Source organism: Barbus barbus (assembly GCF_936440315.1).
Source record: "Barbus barbus genome assembly, chromosome: 5".
Taxonomy (NCBI): Eukaryota; Metazoa; Chordata; class Actinopteri; order Cypriniformes; family Cyprinidae; genus Barbus; species Barbus barbus.
In genome coordinates this window covers 15,507,286-15,532,676 of record NC_136733.1, presented here as the reverse complement: position 1 = coordinate 15,532,676, position 25,391 = coordinate 15,507,286, and the positions used below count along the sequence as shown (strand labels likewise).

The window sequence follows — 25,391 nt, the reverse complement described above, 5'->3', positions numbered from 1 at the left end:
CCCAAAACTCAGATAATAACACACTCAAAACAATAACAAAGCGGTCACTGGGGCAATACCCTAGGTACAACAGCTAAAATATAAATCTGTACACCTTATTTACGCCTAAACGGTACATATAAGTACTTTAAAGATGCATTTTAGTTAAAAGGACAAATTTAGAACATGAAGTGTACATTACTTTTTGAAAGGGTACAGCACCAATGACAGGTTTGTACCTTTTTTTCTGAGAATGTAAGAACAAATAATGAATGGAATAAATTAGGATGCACAACTGAATAATTAAAAAAATACAAAAGAGAAAGAAAGAAAGAAAGAAAAAAAGAGTGGTCCAAACGTCTTATTGAATAATATACTCAATTCATAATCTATATTGCCCACATACTGTCACCTGATTTGGTCATATTCAGTGAATATGTTTAACAAATAATTGTTGATATGCCATAAAAATACATCCAGTTTTATTTCCAAAACAGAGTGCCAAAGCTATAAGCGCAAAACTTTCTTCCACGGAATGCAAATTAGATGTTTTTGCAGAATGGCTTACAACACAGTTTTTATATGACTTTAGGCATTGTATAAGAGTAGCATGGAGATTCTGGAAAATATCTTGTTTTGTATGGAAGAAGGAAAATCATACATTAAACATTAGGGCGAATAAATGATGACAGAATTGTTTTGTCCCCTTGAGACAAATTAAATATTGTGAATATAATTGCAAGTTAAATTATAGTCAAGGGATAAAACAAACTTTTTAAACCTCAAAAAGTCTGAAATAATCCTCTTATAATTTTACAGTTATGTTAATGCAGGCTGTTCTCAAGAGATTTGTGTAGTGCACATAATATTTACTAAAAGGTAGTAAATTGAAGCCATAATTAAATATGGCTGCAGAGGAAATTAAAACACCATCCAGAGACGTTCTTGATATCTTCTGGAAGCTTATAGAATTAGTTTTGTGTTCATAAGCACTGCTGTACTGCAAATGAGGCCTGAATTCACATTATCAACAAGGAACACTATAATGCCACCTAGTGGAGAAATACCAAACATCACCACCTTTCAGGAAAAAAGTAATGTTCCACATTTAAAAATGACAGGAATACACTGTTTTTGTGAAATGCACAATGCATACTTTTTTACAGTTCATATCATAAAAAGACAACATCAAAACATAACACATAGACAAGGCATTGAGACAGCAGGAATGGCAGCTTTACATGGTATTTAAGAAAAAACTAATTCACCTCTTGCCATCAACCTACAGAATAATACAAAAAAAATGAATTAAAATCTATATAAACATTGTAATAAAACTGATTTAATGAAAAATTACACAGTGGAAGAGCTGGCATGCCTATCCACGGTGCTTTGTAAAGTCAAAAGCACGTTAAAGAAGGAAGGATAATGTTAACGCATTAGTTAATGTTGAAAATCAATAAAGTTAAAACAAATTTGTTTTAATGCATGTAAAAGCTGCAGAAATGCCAACAAAACAGTTTTTGAATTAGCAACCCACTTGAATCATTGCGGTAAAGAAACACTGTCCTTAATACCAAATATTTAGCAAATACACCACGACTATCCTTTAATAAAGGGATTGTGATCTCAGCCCTCTAAATATCCATCTATCCATCAAGAATCGGTTCAAAAGTTCAAGAATACAAGAACAAATCCAACTTACAGTACAGCATTTCTTTTCTCGTCAAATAATAGCAGGTTTGAAGCCTGCGTATGAGCTCAGTGACTGAATAACACAGTGACTTACAGTATGAAATGCAACCAGTTAAAAAGTCCTTTTGTTTATGTTTACGTTTTTAATTCCAAGAAAACATTTTTATTCTTTGATCTTTCCTCCTCTTCCACCGCGGCATGTGCATCATGTAGGTCTTGGAGAATACTGAAGAGCTTTGATATTCCATCTACTTTCTTCTTGTCTGTAAGATAAAAACAGTCCTTTATTTATGAGAAGCTTCCATATGCCAGAGAACAAAGGGTACATGTGAGTGGTGTTTTAACATGGACACTAATCATTAAATAAAATGTGAAGAAGAAAGCAGTGTGGTTTTAGCATTATTTATGTATTATTATAGTATTTATTGATATTTACAATTAGCTTTTATTTTTATATTTTCAGGATTTTAGTACTTTTGTTGTGAGCTTTTGTCATTTTTATTATTTTTTTTTATATTTCTATTTAGCTTAAATTTTATTTATTTTGGTTTAAGTCATTTTAACACTTAAGGGTGACATATCATGAAAATCTGACTTTTTCCATATTTAAGTGCTTTAGTCGGGTCCCCGGGGCATCTACCAACCAGGAAACGTGAAAAAGATTAACCTAGTAAATTATTATAATGGACTGTCTATGTACTCATATCACATCAGAAAGGCATTTATTTTCAATAAAAATGAAGAAAATAATCAACAAGTTGAAAAAGTACTGGCTAGGGTTAGGGAGTGTAGGGAGGTTTTTTCCGTCACAATAAGGTGGCATCCCTTTAATAAGTTGAATTAAAATTATAATTTACTCTCAATACATTATTATTGCATACTGTTTTATAATGTACCACAATACTGAGGTGCAGATTGTTACAGTCCCTGGTATAAAAGTCGAGGGACACATAACATAATAGACGGACAGCAGCCAATAATTGCCACTATTTGCATTAAGTAGTACACAGTAAATTACATAACAATCCTGCCATTTTGCACTTTGAGTAAACAGCATCTATCGCTAAGAAAATGCTATGCTATTTTAACAGTGTAAACAGTGTAAATTACGGTGGCCGAGAGAGCTCAACGCTCTGCAACTTCAGAAAACACATGCAAATAGAAAAAGCACCAGAGAGTCACATGATGTGCTTATGAACCTAGTCGCACTAGAGTAGAGCTCTGCACGTTTGGCCTCTTTTTGCAGTTTTTTTTTGTTTTGTTTTAAGTTTTATTCATTGGTGGTGCTTTACCTGATGGCATACATTCTTAAACATCAGGAGTTGTTTCCGTCGGCTTCTCCAATTAAGAAGAAATCCAAGCCACCGACCGCGAGCGATATGATGGACAAGATGGCGAACACTGTTACACACTTTGAGGACATTCTAAGAACCGAGTTCGCTTCTCACATGTCAGTTGTTCAGTCGCTATGCTCTAAACTGGATCTTCTTACAGGGGAGATGAGAGAACGAAAGAAAGTCATCGCAGATGACAATAGAAGCGTTGCCGCGCTCGAGCAACAGGTTGTGGACTTACAGGATTGCAATAGGCGCAGCATTCTGCATCTGGTTGGATTGTCTGAAGGTTCTGAGAAGGATGACCCTATGGGCTTTTTGAAAAGATCGCTACCGACGTGGCTCCCGTCTCTGGCGGGCAAAGAGATTGAAGTGGAGCGAGCGCATCAGATTGTGCTAAACCACGGGTTTTCATCTTTAAACTGCTGCGGTACACGGACAGGGAACTCATTCTGTGGGCCGCCAGACTTCATGCCCCGGTGAAAACTTCCGACGGAGCAACGCTGTCTTTCTTTCCAGATTTTTCTCCGGTCACCGCAAAAAGAAGAAGTGCATTTGCGTCAATTAGGAAGGAGATGAGAGATGCTGGCATCCAGAATTTTATCCTGCAACGCTGAAGGTCATTCTCAATCAAGGTGAACCTAAAATGCTACCCTACCCAGAAGCAGCAAGAGTTTTTCTCAGATCCCATTCATCCACCAACTCTCAGTGAACTCCAGCTGGACATTTGCCGTCTAATCGGAGAAGAGATGCTCTAAATGGTTAGGTGACTGGGTCTTTCACCGTTCACTTTAATGTTCACTTCTTAATTTACAGTTCATTGTGCATACAGTATCGCTTACTGATTATGATATTTTATTTGTTTATCTCTCTTTTCTTTCTATCTTTTCTTTAATTTTTTTATTGATTTATTTTTTTTATTTTTTATTTTTAAATAGAAATACTACCTATAATATGTGACTATGGGGCCAAATGTTGGTGCTACAGTAATGTGCAGGGTTTTGTTGCCGCCACGGACCATATTAAGGGGTCCGGTCCAGGGCAGGTGTAATAATAAGTTTTATGAAGTAGTATCTCACTCATCTTCAAATACTAAAACCAAGGGTGTCCTAATATTGGTGCGGAGGACTTTAAATATTACTATTTTAGAGAAAGGTTGTGGTGCAGATGGTAGAATAACACATATAAAAACAATAGTGGATAATAGGAATATTGTATTTCTCTCAGTTTATGCCCCTTTATGTACTCCTGACCCTACTTTTTTCTCTGTTTTGTCAACCTATCTCTTGAAGTTTTCAGATTTTGAAATTGTATTGGGTGCAGATACGAATTCTGTAATGTCGCATATCCTAGATAGATCTGGACCAAAGGAATCACACTCTCAAGCTTTGTGTTCTGACAAACTTCGGCAATGTGTAACATCATCCTCGTTGCTGGTTAGTTGGTGTTTATTAAACCCTTCTGCTAAATCTTTCACTTTCTTTTCTGCTACTCATAAATCCTATTCATGAATTGACTATATTTTAATTTCTACTTCTTTATCTTCAGCTGTTTGTGATGCCGATATCTGTTCCTTATCTCTGTCATGATGGAAATTTGTGCAGATTATCTTTGATCCCTCGGCCATCTCGTGCCACTAGATGGCAATTTAACCCTAAATTGTTACAGGATGAAAATTTTTGCATCAATTTGCTGAGTTTATTGAAATTAACCAAGGTTCAGTGGATGATCCTCGAACACTTTGGAATGCAGTTAAAGGATTTATAAGGAATAACTCAATTTCATATGCCTCTTTCCTTCAGAAAAACCGACAAAAAAAGATAGTTGAACTGGAATAACAGCTCCAGAATCTGACTAGAGATAATCAGCGTTGTTTCTCAGACAATACACTCAATAAAATCAAGGCGGTTAGGTCCGAACTCAATTCATTACTGAGATCCAGGGCAGAATTCCTGATCCAAAGATCCAGGCAGAATTATTATTTTCAAGAGAGTAGACCAAGCCACCTTTCAGCCCTAAGATTACGCAACAGTGAAACGTTTGCTAATATTTCAGCAGTGAAATCCCAATATGGGCTCATTATGACAGACCCAAAAGACATTAATATCGCCTTTCAGTCTTTTTACTCTAACCTCTATACTTCTTCTGCTGATGGTGACCCTGACTCTTTTGCATCTTTTCTGTCCAACCTTGATTTACCTAGGCTGTCAGATTCAGATTAGGAATACCTGGCCGAACCGATCACTCTTCAGGAGCTGGAGTCAGCAATTCGATCTATGAACAAGGGGAAACCCCCAGGCATAGATGGCATTCCAATCGAATTGTATACTACTTTTTGGTCGGATTTAGGCCCCCTCGTGTTAGATATGATACATTTTTCAGTTGCTCAAGGCTCATTTCACCCATCTATTAACATAGCTGTTATTTCTCGCTTGTTAAAAAAAGATAAAGATCCGACTTTGTCAGTCCTTGTCTTGTGGTTCCCCTCCTCTCGTGCCCATATTTGGCCTTCCTGTTCCTGTCCTCGTTTGTCATCATTGTTTAATTAGTCCCTAGCCCTGTGTTTGATTAGTCCACACCTGTTCCTTATTTCCCTGTGTTCTTAAACCCTGTGTTTCCCTGCCTCTGTGTCCAGTCTGACCGTCAAACCCTTGTCTACAGTTGCTGTCTCCATGTTTCCTGTGAGTTCTAAGTTTGCCTTATTAAAAGCCTGTGTTCAAGAGAAGTTGCTCGCCTCTGCCTTTCCCTGCTCCCAGAGGGAGCGTGACAGAAGACTGGACCTACAACAACACTATGGCTGAAGACAGGCTTTGGTGTCTGCGGCAGGATGGTCGGGAGTTGGTAGAGTATGTAGAGGAGTTTCTTGAGCTTTCCAACGAGGTGAACTGGATTGACGCCTCGCTCGGTGTGTGTTTTCGGTTTGGGTTGGACAAAGATGTCATCAGCTGCGATATCCCCACGTCCAGTTTTTCCCTTATCGGGCTGATAAATTATGTCCTCAATGTACATGGCATTGATTTCGAAGTCGAAGAATGTCAAACCGATCTTCGTCCAACCCAACCCGAGAACAACCCGGCCTCACCAGCTCACCGCTCGCCAGGACCCTCCACATACCCTGCCAAATGTTCCGGCCACCCAACTCTTCCCAGCACTGCTGCTGTCCTCAGCCCAGAGCACCCCCGCAACCCTGCGCTTCAAGAGCGCCCTCCTGAGTTCCCGCTGGTTCCGTCCAGCCCTCCTGAGTTCCCGCTGGTTCCGTCCAGCCCTCCTGGGTTCCCGCTGGTTCCGTCCAGCCCTCCTGAGTTCCCGCTGGTTCCGTCCAGCCCTCCTGGGTTCCCGCTGGTTCCGTCCAGCCCTCCTGGGTTCCCGCTGGTTCCGTCCAGCCCTCCTGGGTTCCCGCTGGTTCCGTCCAGCCCTCCTGGGTTCCCGCTGGTTCCGTCCAGCCCTCCTGGGTTCCCGCTGGTTCCGTCCAGCCCTCCTGAGTTCCCGCTGGTTCCGTCCAGCCCTCCTGAGTTCCCGCTGGTTCCGTCCAGCCCTCCTGAGTTCCCGCTGGTTCCGTCCAGCCCTCCTGAGTTCCCGCTGGTTCCGTCCAGCCCTCCTGAGTTCCCGCTGGTTCCGTCCAGCCCTCCTGAGTTCCCGCTGGTTCCGTCCAGCCCCGCGCTGCAAGAGCGCCCCCAAGTGTCCGCGCTTCCCGAGCGCCCCCAAGTGTCCGCGCTTCCCGAGCGCCCCCCAGTGCCGGCTCCACGCACGTGCCCTCCCGTGCCGGCTCCACGCACGTGCCCTCCCGTGCCGGCTCCACGCACGTGCCCTCCCGTGCCGGCTCCACGCACGTGCCCTCCTGCATTTCCGCTGGTTCCATCCAGCCCCGCGCTGCAAGAGCGCCCCCAAGTGTCCGCGCTTCCCGAGCGCCCCCAAGTGTCCGCGCTTCCCGAGCGCCCCCAAGTGTCCGCGCTTCCCGAGCGCCCCCCCAGTGCCGGCTCCACGCACGTGCCCTCCCGTGCCGGCTCCACGCACGTGCCCTCCCGTGCCGGCTCCTCGCACGTGCCCTCCCGTGCCGGCTCCACGCACGTGCCCTCCTGCATTTCCGCTGGTTCCATCCAGCCCCGCGCTGCAAGAGCGCCCGACAGAGTCCGCGCTGCAAGAGCGCCCGACAGAGTCCGCGCTGCAAGAGCGCCCGACAGAGTCCGCGCTGCAAGAGCGCCCGACAGAGTCCGCGCTGCAAGAGCGCCCGACAGAGTCCGCGCTGCAAGAGCGCCCGACAGAGTCCGCTCCTCTGTGGCTCCCAGGGGGGAGCTTCCCCAAGAAAATTTTGGGGGGGGGTAAGAGGGTCACAGCCTGTGTGGCCGGGCCAAGGGCCAAGGCCACACGACCCGAAAAAAATAGGCCGTGGCTTCCCGAGTCTCCAGATCCGCCATGGCCTCCCGGATCCCCTGACCCGCCCTGGCCTCCCGGGTCCCCTGACCCGCCCTGGCCTCCCGAGTCCCCTGACCCGCCCTGGCCTCCCGAGTCCCCTGACCCGCCCTGGCCTCCCGAGTCTCCAGATCCGCCATGGCCTCCCGAGTCTCCTGACCCGCCATGGCCCATGGAACGGGCACCGCCCTGGAGGCCTCCAGAGCGCCCACCCCCCCTCCCCATTGGATGGTGTTAGGCGTGAGGACACGCCTTCCGGAGGGGGGCGTAATGTCAGTCCTTGTCTTGTGGTTCCCCTCCTCTCGTGCCCATATTTGGCCTTCCTGTTCCTGTCCTCGTTTGTCATCATTGTTTAATTAGTCCCTAGCCCTGTGTTTGATTAGTCCACACCTGTTCCTTATTTCCCTGTGTTCTTAAACCCTGTGTTTCCCTGCCTCTGTGTCCAGTCTGACCGTCAAACCCTTGTCTACAGTTGCTGTCTCCATGTTTCCTGTGAGTTCTAAGTTTGCCTTATTAAAAGCCTGTGTTCAAGAGAAGTTGCTCGCCTCTGCCTTTCCCTGCTCCCAGAGGGAGCGTGACAGACTTCCTGTTCCAGTTACCGGCCACTTTCTTTGATAGGGACTGATGTTAAATTATATGCTAAAGTACTATCTCATCGTCTAGAGAAATTTATGAATAGACTAGTTCATCATGACCAAACAGGATTCATTAAATCTCACTCAGCTTCGGATAACTTACACAGGTTATATCGTATTATTAATTCAAATAATAGTTTGTCCTCCCCTTGCACAGTATTATCTCTAGATGCGATGAAAGCTTTCGACCAGCTAGAATGGAACTATTTATGGGCGGTTCTACAGCATCTGGGTCTAGGATCGAGTTTCATAAATATGATAAAAGTTCTGTATGCCAATCCAGCAGCCACTGTTCTCACAGGTGCTGTTCACTCTAACCCATTCTTTATACATCGAGGTACTCGTCAGGGTTGCCCGCTGTCTCCTCTGTTATTTGCCCTATCCTTGGAACTCTTAGCTCAAGCGGTCCGACAATCTTAAACTATTTCTCCCATAAATATATGGAATACTCATCATCATATTTCTTTGTTTGCTGATGATATCTTATTGTTTTTGGAGAAGCCGTCACATTCTATTCCTCATGTACTGAATTTATTTGACCATTTTGGATCTCTCTCTGGGTTTAAAATTAATTAGAGTAAGTCATGTTTACTTCCTCTCAATTCTAAAATTGATTCCATGTCCCTTTCTATATCTATTCCATTGGTTCAAAACTTTAAGTACTTGGGGATAGATGTTTTTCCTTCCCTGCAGGAAATTGTCTCAAAAAACTATAATGGTATTCTAGCCAAAGTATCCTCAGATTTGGAAAATTAGTCTCATCTTCCTACTTCTTTTCAGGCCCGTATATCCGTGATTAAAATGAATGTTCTCCCATGTATTAATTTCTTTTCTTCCATGATTCCTCTCGCTCCATCGGCTGGCTACTGGAATAAACTAGATGCATGTGTCTCACGGTATATATGGGATGGGAAACGTCCTCGTATTAAACTGACTACCTTACAACGATGTAATTACATGGAGGTCTTTCTTTCCCTAATTTTAGACTGTATGCTCAAGCCTTTTCCATCCGCCCTTTATCAGTTTGGATTGATCCTGACGCTTCTGTGTCTTGGAGAGCAATTGAGGAATCTATTGTTTATCCGTATAAATTGAAGCATCTTGTGTTTTCGGGAGCTCCGCTTAGGCAGTGTAAATCTCGGTTTGATCCCATTGTAACCCACCTATTTTCGCCTATTTTCCACAATAATAACCTTTTGTCAGGCAGTACTCCATTTCATTGTCTGCAATGGACTCATAATAAAGTAAACACTCTGGGAGATATCTATAATTATAGTGGTTTAAAATCCTTCCAGAATCTTAAAACTCAATATAATCTGCCAGGCACCTCTTTTTTTATGTATTTGCGCATTAGATCGGCCCTGCGGGCATATGGGGTGCCTTGGAACCCTCAACTGCCTGTTCACCCTTTGCTCAAACTAATCCTTCCTTCTGAGGAATCTCCCTCCTCTGCTTCAGTCATCTATCTCTTTCTTCTTGACCATTCATACAAACCTTTATCTATTACTACTGTTTGGACTAAGGATCTTAATGAGGATGTGCATGTTTTATTTTCCGATCAGGTATGGGGTATGTTTAAATTGTCTTCTAAAAACCCTAATCACCAAATGATTCATTGGAAATTGCTGCATAGGGTTTACTTGACTCCAATGAATCATTTTTATATGAATCTGTCGTCTTCTCCTAAGTGTAATCTCTGTTCCCAAGGAGTTTTAGGCACGTTTTTGCTTTTTTGGGGGGGAGTGCCCCTCTCTTTCACCTTTTTGGACTCTCACAGGACCTATCATATTTGTTGGGTACTGAGATATGTTTGACTCTGTGCCATTTTTTCATGAATGACTTTTGGGACTTCACCTTGTCCGTCCAATAATGATCTTTATTGTTAGCTGCTCTCACAGCAGCAAAAAAATTGCTAGTCAACCGTTGGAATCCTCTTCACACAATGGACAGACGAACCTGGACGGTGTATTTGTTGGACATTATCTCAATGGAACTCTCTACTTCTCGTATGGATCTAACGTGAAAACTGTAAATTCATGGCATTCAGTTTTTAATGTTGTGTCTTCTTTTCTAAAATCTTTGTAAAAATTATTTTATTGTTATTTGTTAATCTATTAATATTAATTAATGTGTTTATTATTATTATTTATTTTATTTATTTATTTGTTGAGTCTACCAAGGGGTGGGATGCGTTGGGGTGGGTTTCAAATTTGTACAGCTGCTTTTTGTTTTGTACTACTGTTCCACAAAATAAAACTTAATAAACAGTTGTTAACAAAAAAAAAAAAAAAGAAAAAGCACCAGCAAATCAGGTGCTGCAAATGCTCACAACACAACCAAATACAGAATTTTATTTGCAGCGCGTTTCTTCGTTTGGTTGTGTTGTGAGTATTTGCAGTGCGTTTCTTTATTTGTTTGTGTTGTGAGCATTTGCAGCACGCGTGTTGTCAAATTGATGAAGTTGTTTTCTTAATTTGCAGGTGTTTTTTTTTCTATTTGCAGCGCGTTGAGCTCTCTCGGCCACCGAAGAAAATAGCATCTAATCGCTATTATGTTTATAAACAGCATGATTTCAGCGCGACAGACATGATAATCAAACCCAAACCAATGTTTTTTAGCAGAGTATCTGAGGTATCAGCTGTAAAGGCGCAGCCCTATTCTGTAAATGGGGGCGGGGAGCAGCAGTTCATTTGCATTTAAAGAGACATGCATGAAAATAGCATGTTTCTGCTTCCACTCAAAATAGCCATTTTCAAAATGATACAATAAATGATCTGTGGGGGTATTTTGAGCTTTTGAGCTGAAACTTCACAGACACATTCTGGGTACACCTGAGACTTATATTTCATCTTGTAAAAAGGGGCATAATAGGCCTCCTTTAAACTTATTGTCAAATGCAACATTTCTAATTTTCCATTTAAATTTTCTATCCAAAAATGTTTTATTTTATTTTATTTTATTTCAGCTTTGTTTAAAATACCTAAAATGTTTTTAATAGCTTTAGTTAATGATAACAATACAGAAAGAATGCAGGCTTGAAAACTTACCTCTTACTGAATCTGCCTCCTTAACTCCCTGCTGCTCTCTCAACTTATAATACTTATCTCTGCAAAGAAGTATAAGACATTTTTAGATGACCTGGCTTAAAGCTAATTGACATGGATTTTAGACAAGAATAGAAAGAATTACACATTGAACTGCATTCAATTTAATTTTTCAATTTAATAATTTTTAATTATTTTTGTATAGAATTATGTGTTTAATGTCAATCCTTTCAGCTGACATAAATTTATACACAGGCCCAGTATGTTAATGCTACATTACCGCATGGCATGCTGGACACTACGCAGATGTTGGTAGATGAGCTGAGCCTCCAGATCTGGGTCCAGTGGGTCATACCACTCCTGCAGAGTCACTCCATGTCTGGTTTTATCACAGCCTGGGTCTATGAACAAATCATTTGAATTTTTTTATTAAATATACTTTTAATCAACAAAGACACAATAAACTGATTAAAAAGTAATGGTAAAAGACATCTGTGACCATGGACCACAAAACCAGTCATAAGGGTCAATTTTTCAAAATAGGCTTTCCATTGATGTATGGTTTGTTAGGATAGGATAATACTGGCCTGAGATACAACTATTTGAAACTCTGGAATCTGAGGCTGAAAAATCACTTTTAAAGTTGTCCAAATGAAGTCCTTAGCGATGCATATTACTAATGAACAATTAAGTTTTAATATATTTATTTTCGGTTGGAAATTTACAAAATATCTTCATGGAACATGATCTTTACTTAATACCCTAATGATTTTTGGCATAAAAGGAAAATCGATCATTTTGACCCATACAATGTATTGTTGGCTATTGCTACAAATATACTCTTGCTACTTATGACTGGTTTTGTGGTCCAGGGTCACATTTATAATTTTATAAAAGATTTCCATTACAAATAAATATTGTTATTTTAAACTTTCTAATCACCAGAGAATCATCAAATAAAATCTACGACAGTTTCCACAAAAATATTAAGCAGCACAATTGTTCTCAACATTGATGATAGTAAGAAATGTTTCTTGAGCATCAAATTAGCATATTAGAATGATTTCTGAAGGTCCATGTTACACTGAAGACACTGAGAGGTGCTAAAAAAATTCAGCTTTACCATCACAGGAATGCATTAAAGAAAAGGGAAGTGGTGTGTGGCCAAGTATGGTGAGCCATACTCGGAATTTGTGCTCTGCATTTAACCCATCCAAGTGTACACACAGTAGTGAACATATACCCGGAGCAGTACATATTACAAATTCAAAACATATTAAAATGGGAAACATATATATATTAATAATTCTTATTAATAATAATACTAATAATAACAATATTACTTTTTTTTTTTTTTTACTTTGTTTTATCCAATAAAAGTATTTTTGGTGAGAATAAATCTTACCAATCCTCCAAAATGGTTGATCATCAATATTTGCAGTACCTGATTTCTCCTTCTGATGGCAGCAGCTCCATCTGTCTGCTTTATAGATGCCAGGATGATAGCAGCTCATAGTGTTTGTGTTGTGACTGCAGGCTTTCCTCAGAGCTGACAGCCAGTGATTCAACTCATTTACACTCTACAGCCACACAGAGAGACAAAGAGTATGTCAAAGATATTAGAAAAGGATAGTATCATCACAACTATGTTCCTTCTTAGAGAAAAATTATATATGTGAGGATTTCCAATCAGGTTTTGGACCATATCATAGTACTGAGACTGCTATCATTAGAGTTACAAACGACCTGCTTTTATCATCTGATCATGGTTGTATCTCTCTATTAGTGTTACTGGATCTTAGCGCCGCGTTTGACACTATCGACCACAACATTCTTTTAAATAGATTATAAAATTATTTTGGCATTGGATGAAGTGTACTGGCATGGTTCAACTCGTACTTATCTGACCGCCATTAATTCGTGGCAGTAAATGAAGAGTTATCATACCAATCACAAGTGCAGTATGGAGTACCTCAAGGCTCAGTACTTGGCCCCTTACTTTTCACGCTTTACATGTTACCCTTGGGAGATATCATTAGGAAACATTTTAGCTTTCACTGTTATGCTGATGATACTCAGCTCTATATTTCTTCGCGACCTGATGAAACTTACCAATTTGCAAAACTAACGGAATGTATAATTGATATCAAAAACTGGATGACAAGCAATTTCATACTGCTAAATTCTGAAAAAAACAGAGGTGTTAATTATTGGACCAAAACCTTTTACATGTAATAACCTAGATCACTGCCTAATACTTTATGGCTGCTCTGTAAATTCTTCGTCATCAGTTAGGAACCTAGGCGTACTTTTTTATAGCAATCTTTCCTTCGAAAAACATGTTTCTAGCATTTGTAAAACTGCATTTTTCCATCTTAAAAATATATCTAAATTACGACCTATACTCTCAATGTCAAATGCAGAAATATTAATTAATGCGTTCATGACCTCGAGGCTAGATTATTGTAATGCTTTATTGGGTGGTTGCTCTGCACCTTTAATAAACAAACTCCAGCTGGTTCAAAATGCAGCAGCTAGAGTTCTTATTAGAACCAGGAGGTATGATCACATTAGCCCGGTTCTGTCAACACTGCTCTGGCTCCCTATTAAACATTGTATACATTTTAAGATCTTGCTAATTACCTATAAAGCCCTGAATGGTTTGGCACCTCAGTATTTGAGTGAGCTCTTATCACACTATAGTCCTTCACGTCCTCTGCGATCTCAAAATTCTGGCTATTTGATAATACCTAGAATATCAAAATCAACTGCGGGCGGGAGATCTTTTTCCCATTTAGTGCCCAAACTCTGGAACAATCTACCTAACACTGTTCGGGAAACAGACACACTCTGTCAGTTTAAATCTAGATTAAAGACCCATCTCTTGAACCTGATTTACACTATCACATTTCTATCATTATAATCCGTTAAAGGATTGTTAGGCTGCATTAATTAGGTCAATCGGAACCAGGAACACTTCTCAGAACACCCAATGTACTTGTTACATCGTTAGAAGAATGGCATCTACGCTAATATTAGTCTGTTTCTTTCTTATTCTGAGGTCACCGTAGTCACCCAGATCCAGACTGTATCCAGATCAGATGGTCACTGCAGCCACCCGGATCCAGTCCGTATCCAGATCAGATGGTCACTGCAGCCACCCGGATCCAGTCCGTATCCAGATCAGATGGTGGATCAGCACCTAGAGATGACCTCTACAGCCCTGAACGTCAGCGGAGAAAACTAGATGAGCCTCAGAGACTGATCCCCAGTGAAGACCCTGTCTCCTAGACGGTCATCGGGACAAGACCACAGGAACCCGACGAGTCCTTTGCACAATCTGACTCTGCTTTAGCCTAGATTTAAACTGCTGATTTTGTCTGGCCAGAGGAGATTGACACTATTTCTACAAACTATTTCCCCATCTAAATACTGTAAAGCTGATATAAAGCCACCCAGCTTTATATCAAGCTGAGGTAAAGCTGCTTTGACAGAATTTGCATTGTTAAAAGTGTTATACAAATAATAGTGACTTGACTTGAAACAATGAGACATCAAATAAACCTTTTGAGGTTTTTCAGGGCCCATTCTTATAAGCTCACCAACAACAAACAAATATCTGAGTCAGTGTCTATGAATAGCCACATTCTCGATTTATTTGGGAATGCAGTGCAACACTAACTTTGCAGTCGAGGTACAGGGTCTCCTGCAGGCCAGAATCTTCACTTGAGATAATCTGCATGACGTTGGCACTGCCGAAGCACTTCTCCTCCACCTTCTCTACCGCCCGGATCTTTGGCAGCGAAATAGACGAGCTCTTCTGCAGATTCAGAGAACGGAGTCTACTTAATTTAACTTGCATACTCTGTACTGTATATTGTGTTTCTATAGACAATTTCAGTCACTTTTAGACCCCCCCCCCCCCATATTTAATCTCAGGTATGCTCCTACACTGTAACCAGGTAGGCTAGAATGGAAATAATGGAAATAATGCTGAATATTTGAGGGACATTATTAATTTGTACTAAATTCATATGAAATATTTTAAAATAATATTGAAATAGATTATTTCATGATTATTATTGTTATTATCATTTTAGTTAATTGAAATAAAGCTGAAGGAACGTAAAATATAAATATTAGATGAAAAATGGAATGCATTCATTAAATTTAGATTTATATTGTATTTTATATTATATAAATACTACCTTTGGACCTCACTGAAATAAGTTTGAGGGGAAGCAAATAAATAAACCGGAAATAAATCAAAACTGTACTGTAACTGTAAAGAAATAAATTAAATATAAAAATAGTAATGACAAAAGCAACAAAATTACAAAAAAAATGAAACTAAAATTCAAATAAAAAGTTTGAAAGTACAAAATAAATGCTAATTCTAAATATCAATAAAATTATAAGAACATAAATATAGTAAAATAATAGTAGTGTAGAATGTAATAGTTTTAAAAATTTAATAATAAAATAATATTTCATTGTTATAATGGATTTTATTATTTTAGGATCAGACCTATACATAAACGTTATTTGTAAGTAAAATAAAAATGAGTCAGGAGTAATGTTGAACTCATAATAATGAATATTTTGCTACTCACTTTCGAGTGTTGCGTCCGCGAGTACGACAGAGTGTCTTTACTGAGCGTGACATAGTACTTCTTAAAGGGTGATGTCATGGGCATGCACTTGTCCTTGGTCCTGTGGAGGAAGAGGAAGCCTTCTTTCTCCATAGTGCCACACTGGAGACTCATTCGTGTCTGAAGCTCAAGATCTGTTATAAAAATAAAGCAAACAAGAAAGAGAGTAAAATTAGGGTCTTGACTGTCAGCTCCATCTCTTAAGGGTCTGTTCATTTTTGGATGAGCTACACAATTAAACCTGTAGCTCCAACTAGAAAATTAAAAAGGATAAAAAATGGAGCTTAATTATCTAAAGATTGATCAGATATGACAGGTATGAATGAGTCTCAAGCCAAGCACCGGGATCCACTAAATTTTTCTTCTAATGATTAATTTAGCGCAGCTCACCTTCTGACTCATGGCAGTTGACCAGTTTAGTGATGAAGTCTTTGAGCTGGGTGATGCCTTGCTGTATGGCTGGCTGCAAGCAGACCATCCATGGCTCTTTAGAACAGCATGCAAGAGTGTCCATATTCCCAATGGTCTGCACGGCCTGAGGAAACACACGAGGCAGTCACAATGACGTAAGATGGAATATGTTAACCGTAATGAGCTCTATGAATGTTCTGAGGTCATAATCCGTGACTATAATGTGACCTAAATAGTGGATGTTATTGCAGAAGTGAGTGCAACATGTATCCTTCATTTACTGAAAGGATCTGAGCTTGATTTGTGTTATATTAAAGTGATATAAAAGCAGGACAATGTGACTATGTAGATATGTTACTGTAGATATGCATAGATATATAAAAGAATCATACTTTGGCAAGTAGCAGAAGTGTGCGGCTGGTACGGGCATCAGCATGTTTCTCTCGCAGGTGAAATAGTTTTGGAGACATAATGGCAGGTGAGATGAACCGCAGGCACAGGAAGCTGGTCACAGCAATGAACTTCACCTTCTGAGGAAACATATACAAACAGGTCATGAAAGTAGCTTAAATATATTAATAGGCTATATACTTTTTTATATACCTTTTTAAACGTATGTGTGATATTTCATGTCAAATCTTTGAATTTATTCAATAAATTATATTAGAATATTAATACACTACAGGGATGGTACAATCAATTGAAATCAGTATTAACAAAATTCATCTTTGCACTGCATTAAAGCAGTATTCTGCTATTACAATCTCATGATTTATGTTTAATAATAAAAATATACTATTTTAAATAAAATATGAAATAATTGAAAAACTGAAATGATTCTTTTAAATTTGAAACTAAAACCACCAGTAGGTGGTGGTCTTAATGAGTGGGCCATTGAATAAATTTAGCTGACCGTTCAGCTAGTTTATTCAGAAGCGAAGCAACTGACTGTCTTTATGAGTGACTCGTTGAATTAGTCAACCGATTCATCCAAAAACGATCAGCTATGGCTTTGTCTGGAACTATTTTTGTTGGCGATATAGAGCAAAACAGACAGTATTGTGTTAAAAATGCAAGGCACTGAATGTTAACCTTGCTTATTGAACGGTTTTATAAAAGCACTATTACATTTGTAATTTTATATATAATGGCAAAATTTGTGGTATTGTCATTTTCCTCCCAATCCCCTAATAAATGTACCCCTACATTCAACATAATTACTTAATTGATTACTTAGCCAAAAAACTATCTGTATTGTATAAAGCACTATAGATATAAAGATGCTTTACAGGTTTGTAACAACATGAGGATGCGCAAATGATGACAAAAAATTCATGTTTGTGTGAACTATCCTTTAATGTGTTTTAATGGTACTGTGACGAATTATGAACTGTGTTACAGGTACAAAATAGTCAAAGTAGTCCACCCATAAATCTGCATTATATTCTAGTAAGGCCTGTCATCAGTGTAAGTCTATGGAATTTTTAAGTATCGTTTTTGAAAATGAATGTGACTGACCCGGTACTCTGGGTCGGGGAAGCGCTCCTGAACTCGGAGGTAGAGTTGATGGAAAACCTGGCAGATGAGCAGGGGGCAGTAGGAGGCTGACTGCAGGATGGAGGTGAGAAGCTCAGACAGGTACGACTGCAGGAGGCTGGAGCTCTGCTGAATAATATCAGACTCAGTCTGCTGACGGTGCAAACCTGCACACCTATTATAACAAAAGACCCAGGAAAAATTGACCTTAAATGACCTTTACAAACCATAAAAAAGATAAATGAAAAAAAAAATGTTGTCTCACCCTGCCTCTTTCAGTTCTACTTTACTTGGGTCCAATTCTACATATTTCTTTTCTTCAAAGATTCGGTTTATTATCGGGCCCAGAAGCCTGTGCAGATATTGCATCCCAGCCACCTGCCATGAGAGAACCAAGACTAAGGTGCCTTTGTGTAATATTGCCTATAACCACATTATGAAAACTGCTGGAATAAAACAAAACAGCAGGAGGATTAATCTGGAATAGATCTGCAACACAGCAAAAAAATGCTTAATTTACCAAGAAATCCAAATTAACACAGTATTTACAGATTCATGTGTGTCTTTACAATCTTTTCTCAAAATGTGGGCAATTCTTAGCTACAATAAACGTCAATGAGGATCAGACTTCATGCTGCAAGGTCAAAAGTCTGGATTTCATATCCAATGTAAATCAGTTTAAATATTTCAGCATAATTTTATCACATTTGACACATATTAGGGTGATCAGACTTCCTTGTTTTGGGGACAGTCCTGGTTTTTGATACATAACATGGCTTGAACAGGAAGTGGGACTGTTTTGCACACCATTTTAAACATTCCCGAAAGTTCAAAATAATAAGCATAATTAGGGGTAGTAAAGATTAATTTCCAAAAGCACAAACATTAAACAACATTTGAAAAGTTTAAAAAAGTTGTAATTACTGTATACAGTAAATTCACAATTTAATAAAAATATAATACAATTAAAAAATGTTAGTGACATTTTTTGCTGAATTTTATATTTTTGTTGAACTAGTTATGGTCAGTTTGATCCACAAAAATTATAATAATTATTATTAATAATAATAGTGAAACCACAACAATCGAAAAACAAAAAATATTGTTCATATTTTTTAATTCATAGATCATATCAAATTCAACAAAATTCTGTTATATTTTTTTTTTACCACTGAACTAGGATTTTCATGGTTTACGAAATCATGTGGATTATATTATATAAGCATAGTTACCTTCAAAAATGATTCCATAGACTTGGATGCTAATGAATTACTGCGGAATAGTGTGTTGGGTTCAGCTGAAGAAAAACAAAGAAAATCATAGCATCAATAGCATGACAGTGTACATAGGATTTAGAATGCTCGTAACAGTAAGGGTGCTATACAAAATAAACAGGCAATTCACACGTATATGTTTCGTGTTTGTTTGCTTACTAGTCTTCTCCAGCTCCAGTTTGAACAGAACATCCAAGAACTCCTTGACAAGCCCTTGACCCAAAAACAGCTTCACTAGATTATTAGCTACTTCCTGTCTACTCTCTGCTGTAGTGGTCTCATCAATCAGCATGATGAAATCAGGCCAGTTGCCCTACAATTAACACAGTCATTTCAGTCACAAATGAGGTTATGCTTAAAATTAACTTAAGATATACACAATGCAACACTGTGAGCTAAAACCATAACCCATTAACTCCATTAACTGCATTTTTGGGTGACCTGTCCCTTTAACTTGAGCAGGCACGAATAAAGCAATCATCACATGCATACAAATGAGATCAGATAACAACGAGTGCCACATTTTGCAATCCATACACCAAATTATGTCTTGTTATCTTGTTACGAGGAATATGCCATGTGAATTTAAGAGGTAATGCAAGGCAAATTTCCTGAGATAAGGTTCAGTCCAAATGGCATCAGACTCACGTTGAGCTGAGAGCCGACCGACTGGCTGAGTAGCTCTGTGAGTGGCTTGTAATGGCTGGATGGCAACACAACCTCGTCTCGAAGCCGTAGCTGCAGACGCAGAGAGCCCAGAGTTCCTCTAGGAGAGAATGAGAAATATACTAAATTAGGTTACTGACATATAGCTGCTTCTCTTTTTGGATTATAATGTGATTTTAATGTTTGAGTAAAAATATCATTAACCTTTAGTTTCACCTAAGACAACATTCTGTGAGGGCTTACTCATAATGGAAAAACACAGTGAAACCTTTCCAGGAAGTAAAACTCAGCATGGCAGAAAAACACTATTACCCAGAATGACCCCATTAAGGACACTGCTCTGTTCAGTGATACATAAAAAAGCCAAACAGTAAATGTTATTACTGTGAATGTGGGTGGCTGTGTTTTCTTGCTCTATCACGATGGAACAGAAAATGAGGACACAGTAGCAGCCCAACTGAAAAACACAATATTGCGGCAAGCATTTGAAGACAATTTGGCTTTAGAAATGTATGTTTCACACTAAAGTAAAAATGGCACTCGGTTTATGCAAACCGCAGACGCACGATCCTCAAAACAAGCTTGCAAACCTACTGCCCACGTAGGTGACATAAAAACTCATAAATGACCATTTTGAAACACTTCATAAGCAGAACACTGCAAACCACATAAAAGACATGAGTCTCATTTAATTTAAGTAATTTAATATATTATTTCAACCATGACAACTCTCATGATAAGTTTTAGCATGTTAGTGGATATGTCCTCACTGCCTAAATCTGCTACACACACTGCTGTAAAGCAAATGAACTGATACACAGACATGCTGCTGTGAAAATGTAAGATATGCTGATGCATGAATAGGCATATATAAATCCCATTTAGATCTAGACAGGTGGAGCTAGGGGAGGTGGAGGGTTTCAGAGGAACTCTGAAGCACTGCAGGACCAGCTTACAGTGAATACTGAACAAGACTATTTAAATATTAAACAAGGAATCTCATTGGCTGCATAATCAGCAGAGGCCAATCAGCTTGTGCCATGTATATTAAATAATCTGATCATCTGAATTTTGATTGCTTCTTATGTCCTCATTTGTAAGTCGCTTTGGATAAAAGCGTCTGCTAAATGACTAAATAAATAAATAATCTAATTGCTATGCTTGCGAAGGACCTATGAGCCTGCACCATCTAGAGCCTCATGACTGAACTAGATATTTGAACTATTTTATGAATACCAATAATATGCTTATTGAAACAATTATTAATAGCTCTGATTTAGCAATAAAAGGGAATATTATGTTAAAAAGAGTATTTATAATTAACGTTTTGCTTGTCTCATCCAAATTCTTGGAATTCTTTTCTATGCTGTATTAAGAAGTTATTTCAGAAAGCGCCATAATTAAAAAGATAGTTCATCCAAAAATGTAAATATACATTTTTGGGTGAACTATCCTTTTAAGCTGTCTAAATGTTTGAACATTTTTATAGGCCTATGATGACTTAATATACTGCCTCCGCACAGCACACAAGGTTTCAGTCTGTTGAGCATCAGCGTTTTGTTTTCACACCAAACAAGCAGAAACTGACGCTGTGTTTCTTCAACCACAGTTATCTGTATTTTGAAAAGCATAATTAGTGCTTTCATAGTGTAAATGGTATTCTGACCTAGTTTCTCTTTGATTGTGACCTTTTTTCTCTTACATGCTCTACATGTAGAACTCACAAACCACAAGGAAGTTTGCAAGAGTTGCACCTGCTTAATTGGCAAAGGGTTCAAGGTACAAGAGGGGACAATTGAGAATCTCATAGGCCCTGGAAAAAGGGATCTACTAAGATCCAATCTGTTATAGTCTCCTCTTGTCCATGAAATCAAGATACTGAATATGAGCAAATTACTCAAAACTTAAAAGAATGGTTTACCTTTAAAGGGATAGTTCACCCAGGGAAAAAACATATATTATGTCATTATTTGACATGAATTCCCATAGTATTCTCCATTTCCATTTGGGTAAACTATCCCTTTAAAGGGAGAAACAGAAGAAGCAACAGATTTTTTACTTCTGTATTGTAACGCACAGCTTATTGCAATGGATTATCATATTGATTCATAAAACACTCCTGGAATTATGGACTGGAATTATCTAACTTTCTTTCTTTCTTTCTTTCTTGGCTACACTTTATTTCAGTAGTCCACTTTAGACATTCTACTAACTATAAGTAACTTTGTAACTACATGTCAACTACATGTCAACTACGTCTCATTAATTTGCAACTACATGTCTACTAACTCTCAGTAGAGTAGGTTTAGTGTTAGTAGAATAAGTTGACATATACTTGCAAAGTTTCTAATACTCAGTATGTTGTATGTTGTGGACCCATCAAAATAAAGTGTTAGAAGATATTAAACAGTCTACTAATACTCTTATGATTGCTAGTTGACATGTAGTTGCAAAGTTACTTCCTTTTAGTAGAATGTCTAAAGTGGACTATCAAAATAAAGTGTTACCTCTTTCTTTCTTTCTTTTCTATTCATTTATTTATTTATATATTTATGCATTCTTAGAAAGGTTAAGAAAAATAGATTTGTCATTATATGACCCTTTTAAAGCTTTATTTTTCCAAATAGCATTAATATTTTGTAACTTGCACATGCAGTCACTCCATACACCACATGCTCTCTCACTGTAAAGATGGGTAATACTCAAGGGAAGGTGGGAATTGGAAGAGAATATGTGTGTGTGGCGAGTGCCGCCATAACAGCCAGTCACTGAACAGCAGGCAACAGATGGTAGGCCGTCAAAAAATCCAATCAGGAAGACGGTGGTGAGGGAGTGAAAAGAGAAGAAAGAGAAAATAAACAAAAACAACAACAGCTTGATTTGTTCACTGAGATGAGTGCGGATCACCCAAGGGGAGCCAGAGATTATAGGAGCTTAATGGGAAACTTTTCATCAGGATGACATCAGAATGAGTAAAAGAAAAAAAAACATCCCAAAGAAAAAACACAAATAAAGTCAGGGACATCCTCATGCTTCATGAAATATAAAAATAAGTTAATAACAATATCTTAGATGATGCATATATACATATATAGGGCCATGATGACTCAGAGATGATTATCAAACAATGCTTTTTTGTTATTGCATGTGGGGAAAAAAAACCTACAGTCAAATAATCCTTTGTTCAGGATTGGCTGTGACATTTTAATTCCCATCTTGTTTTTTTAAATCTGGTCAGAGTAGAAAAACGTAAAAACCTGTTTAGATGGAACAGACGGTTGTACATCAGCATATTCAAAGCAGCCTAAATCTGCCAATTTTGAAAACAAAATTGTGATAAGATATTTTATAATATAGTTTAACATTCTTAAAATATAGCTATGTTTAAAACCAGCTTTTTGGTTTACCAAGGAACTATCGATATCAATTTAATATACAGCAGTCATTTCAATGTTCTTGAGTCTTCTATATTAAATAGTTAATGTAAAGTTTACAGACATAAATTACCATTAAAATATTGATTTTACTGAGGTATGTGAGTTGAATACTTTTATTCAGCAAAGATGCTTTAAATTGTACAACTGCACAACTGATAATAATAAGAAATGTTCCTTGAACAGCAAATCAGTATAGAATGACTTCTGGAGGATCATGTGACACTGAAGACTGGAGAAATGATGCTAAAAATTTGGATTTGAAATCACAGGAATAATATACATGTTAAAATAAAATAGAAAACAAGTATTTTGAAATTATAATAATATTTCACAATATTACTGTTTTTAATGTACTTTAGTCAAATAAATGCAGCCTTGTTGAGCATTAGAAATGTCTTTCAAAAACATTTAAATAATCGTGCCAGCCCCAAACTTTTAAACAGTGGTGTAGATTAACATCCATTAGTAAAAATCAATTATTACAAGGGTCCAAGGCCCTTTTAATAGCTCAAAAAACTTAAGATTGAAGTATCATATTAAAACACGAAGACATCAAAATTTAAAGGTTAAGGTTCATATGACGCTATTTCAAAAGTCCATGAAAAAAATGTTACATTAGTTTTGGGTTAGTGTTTCAATAATATCTGTCAAATTGGTATATATTAGGTCAGAGGAATATATTACAAGAGTTTGAAATGAATAAACAATGTTAACAGAGGTTAACCAAACAATTTTGGTTCCATTTTCTTGGGACCTGTCTGGTCAAAAAATATAACAACAGGAACCGAAAGTATTTGGTTACCAACATCTCCTCTTGAGTTTCCCAGAAGAAAGAAAGTCAACATGAGAGTAGGTAAATGATGATAAGGTTTTCATTTTTAATTCTGGAAATACTCATGTTATTTTATATCTCTACGACCCCCCCCCCCCCCAATTTAAGGACAATAAAGTCAAACAATGAGTCAATCTCAATGGAACATGCAGGTTAATCCTATAATCATGGATATACAGTCCATGTACATCCTAAATACAATCCCTGCATGGGCCTTTAAGAAGATATATGAATATGGAATGGTCCAACATTTTAAATAATAAAAAAGTGTCTACATATGACACACAAATGCCCTTATCTACTACCGATATTTACATAATATTACACCTTGTCTACAAACATTGTGTAAAGGTGCTCAAGCCTGATCCATTTATCTGTGTAGAAATGGAGCTTTAACTACGTGACTCGTAGAAGGATTTAGACAGTAAGTTCTTCAGCACAATCATGTCAAATGAATGAATAAATGAAGGAATGAATGAATGTCAATGACACAAGTCTGTCACACTGACACACCGTGTCCCCAAAAACACTCTCTGTCTTAATCTACCCACAAACTCACACAAGCTCTCAGATGACGCATGGCTTTTGCCATCACCCAACCGAATCCCCCTTACTGGAGTTTTTACATAAGCCTTTCCATCCCACTCCTCCTGTGCCAGCTTGAGATATAATCCTCACTGTCAATCCACGTGGCCAAATGATCTCTTATGGGTGGAGAGGAAGGAACGGTGGAGGGGGAGATAGAGCAAACGAACAGAAAAAAATCACAGGATTTAGCCAGGGAAAGGATTAGTACTTCCTGTCAACACATGGACCAGGACACACAAGCGTAACACTGCGAAAGCCTGAGGGAAGAGAGCATAACAATCCTCCAATGTTAGCTCAGACTAATTCCCAGGAAAGTTGCACTTTTTTTTTTTTTTTAGCATGAAAGTATAGTTTTGTTATCCATTATATTTTATTGTCACTCTGCCAATTGCTTAATGTACTCTGCCACAGGCAACCGTTAAAGGTGAATATTTGTTGCTGTGGCAACCAAAGTTCAAGGTTTGCTTAGGCGATTCAAATACACTCACTCATAGTCACTGTGTTTGGATTTGTCAGGCCCCAAGCGAAACCACCCCTCCTCTTGCTGGGCAGACTGAAGCTTGTTGATGTTGAACAGGACCTGGAGGAAAACATCAATTGATGTGACAATTAGCTGTCAAAGCAACTGAAAGCAATTGGAACACTTATTATTGGGTGACAAAGGCAATGTCACAGTGAGCATCTGTCAAACATAGGCACAAATGCAATGTTATGAAACTGTGACTATGCTTCAACTGTTTAGGTAAATTCAGGAATTGCACTATAGTGCAATTAGTAACAAGCTATTTGATTGTTTACAGATTTGATTGATTTCTTGATTTGCATTGACTGCTCTAAACTATATGACACCAATATTTCAGGAGTTTAGGACACATGCTTATTCGATAACTGTTTTATT

General features: G+C 38.5%; 1 protein-coding gene across 1 annotated transcript in view; it reads right to left on the bottom strand.

Moving 5' to 3' along the window:
- Window positions 1–1,114: 1,114 nt before the first annotated feature.
- Window positions 1,115–25,391, bottom strand: part of rasa4 (RAS p21 protein activator 4) — a 51,610-nt gene continuing 27,333 nt past the window's right edge. Inside the window, exons 8-21 of the mRNA XM_079416806.1 lie at window positions 24,982–25,073; window positions 19,619–19,736; window positions 19,130–19,283; window positions 18,929–18,993; window positions 17,962–18,074; window positions 17,679–17,871; window positions 16,553–16,690; window positions 16,140–16,284; window positions 15,711–15,883; window positions 14,780–14,917; window positions 12,542–12,677; window positions 11,378–11,498; window positions 11,101–11,159; window positions 1,115–1,937 (exon numbers count right to left, since the gene is read on the bottom strand). Of these exons, the coding sequence (XP_079272932.1) occupies window positions 1,810–1,937; window positions 11,101–11,159; window positions 11,378–11,498; window positions 12,542–12,677; window positions 14,780–14,917; window positions 15,711–15,883; window positions 16,140–16,284; window positions 16,553–16,690; window positions 17,679–17,871; window positions 17,962–18,074; window positions 18,929–18,993; window positions 19,130–19,283; window positions 19,619–19,736; window positions 24,982–25,073 (1,773 nt within the window). The 3' untranslated portion in view covers window positions 1,115–1,809. The remainder of the gene's footprint in view (window positions 1,938–11,100; window positions 11,160–11,377; window positions 11,499–12,541; window positions 12,678–14,779; window positions 14,918–15,710; window positions 15,884–16,139; window positions 16,285–16,552; window positions 16,691–17,678; window positions 17,872–17,961; window positions 18,075–18,928; window positions 18,994–19,129; window positions 19,284–19,618; window positions 19,737–24,981; window positions 25,074–25,391) is intronic.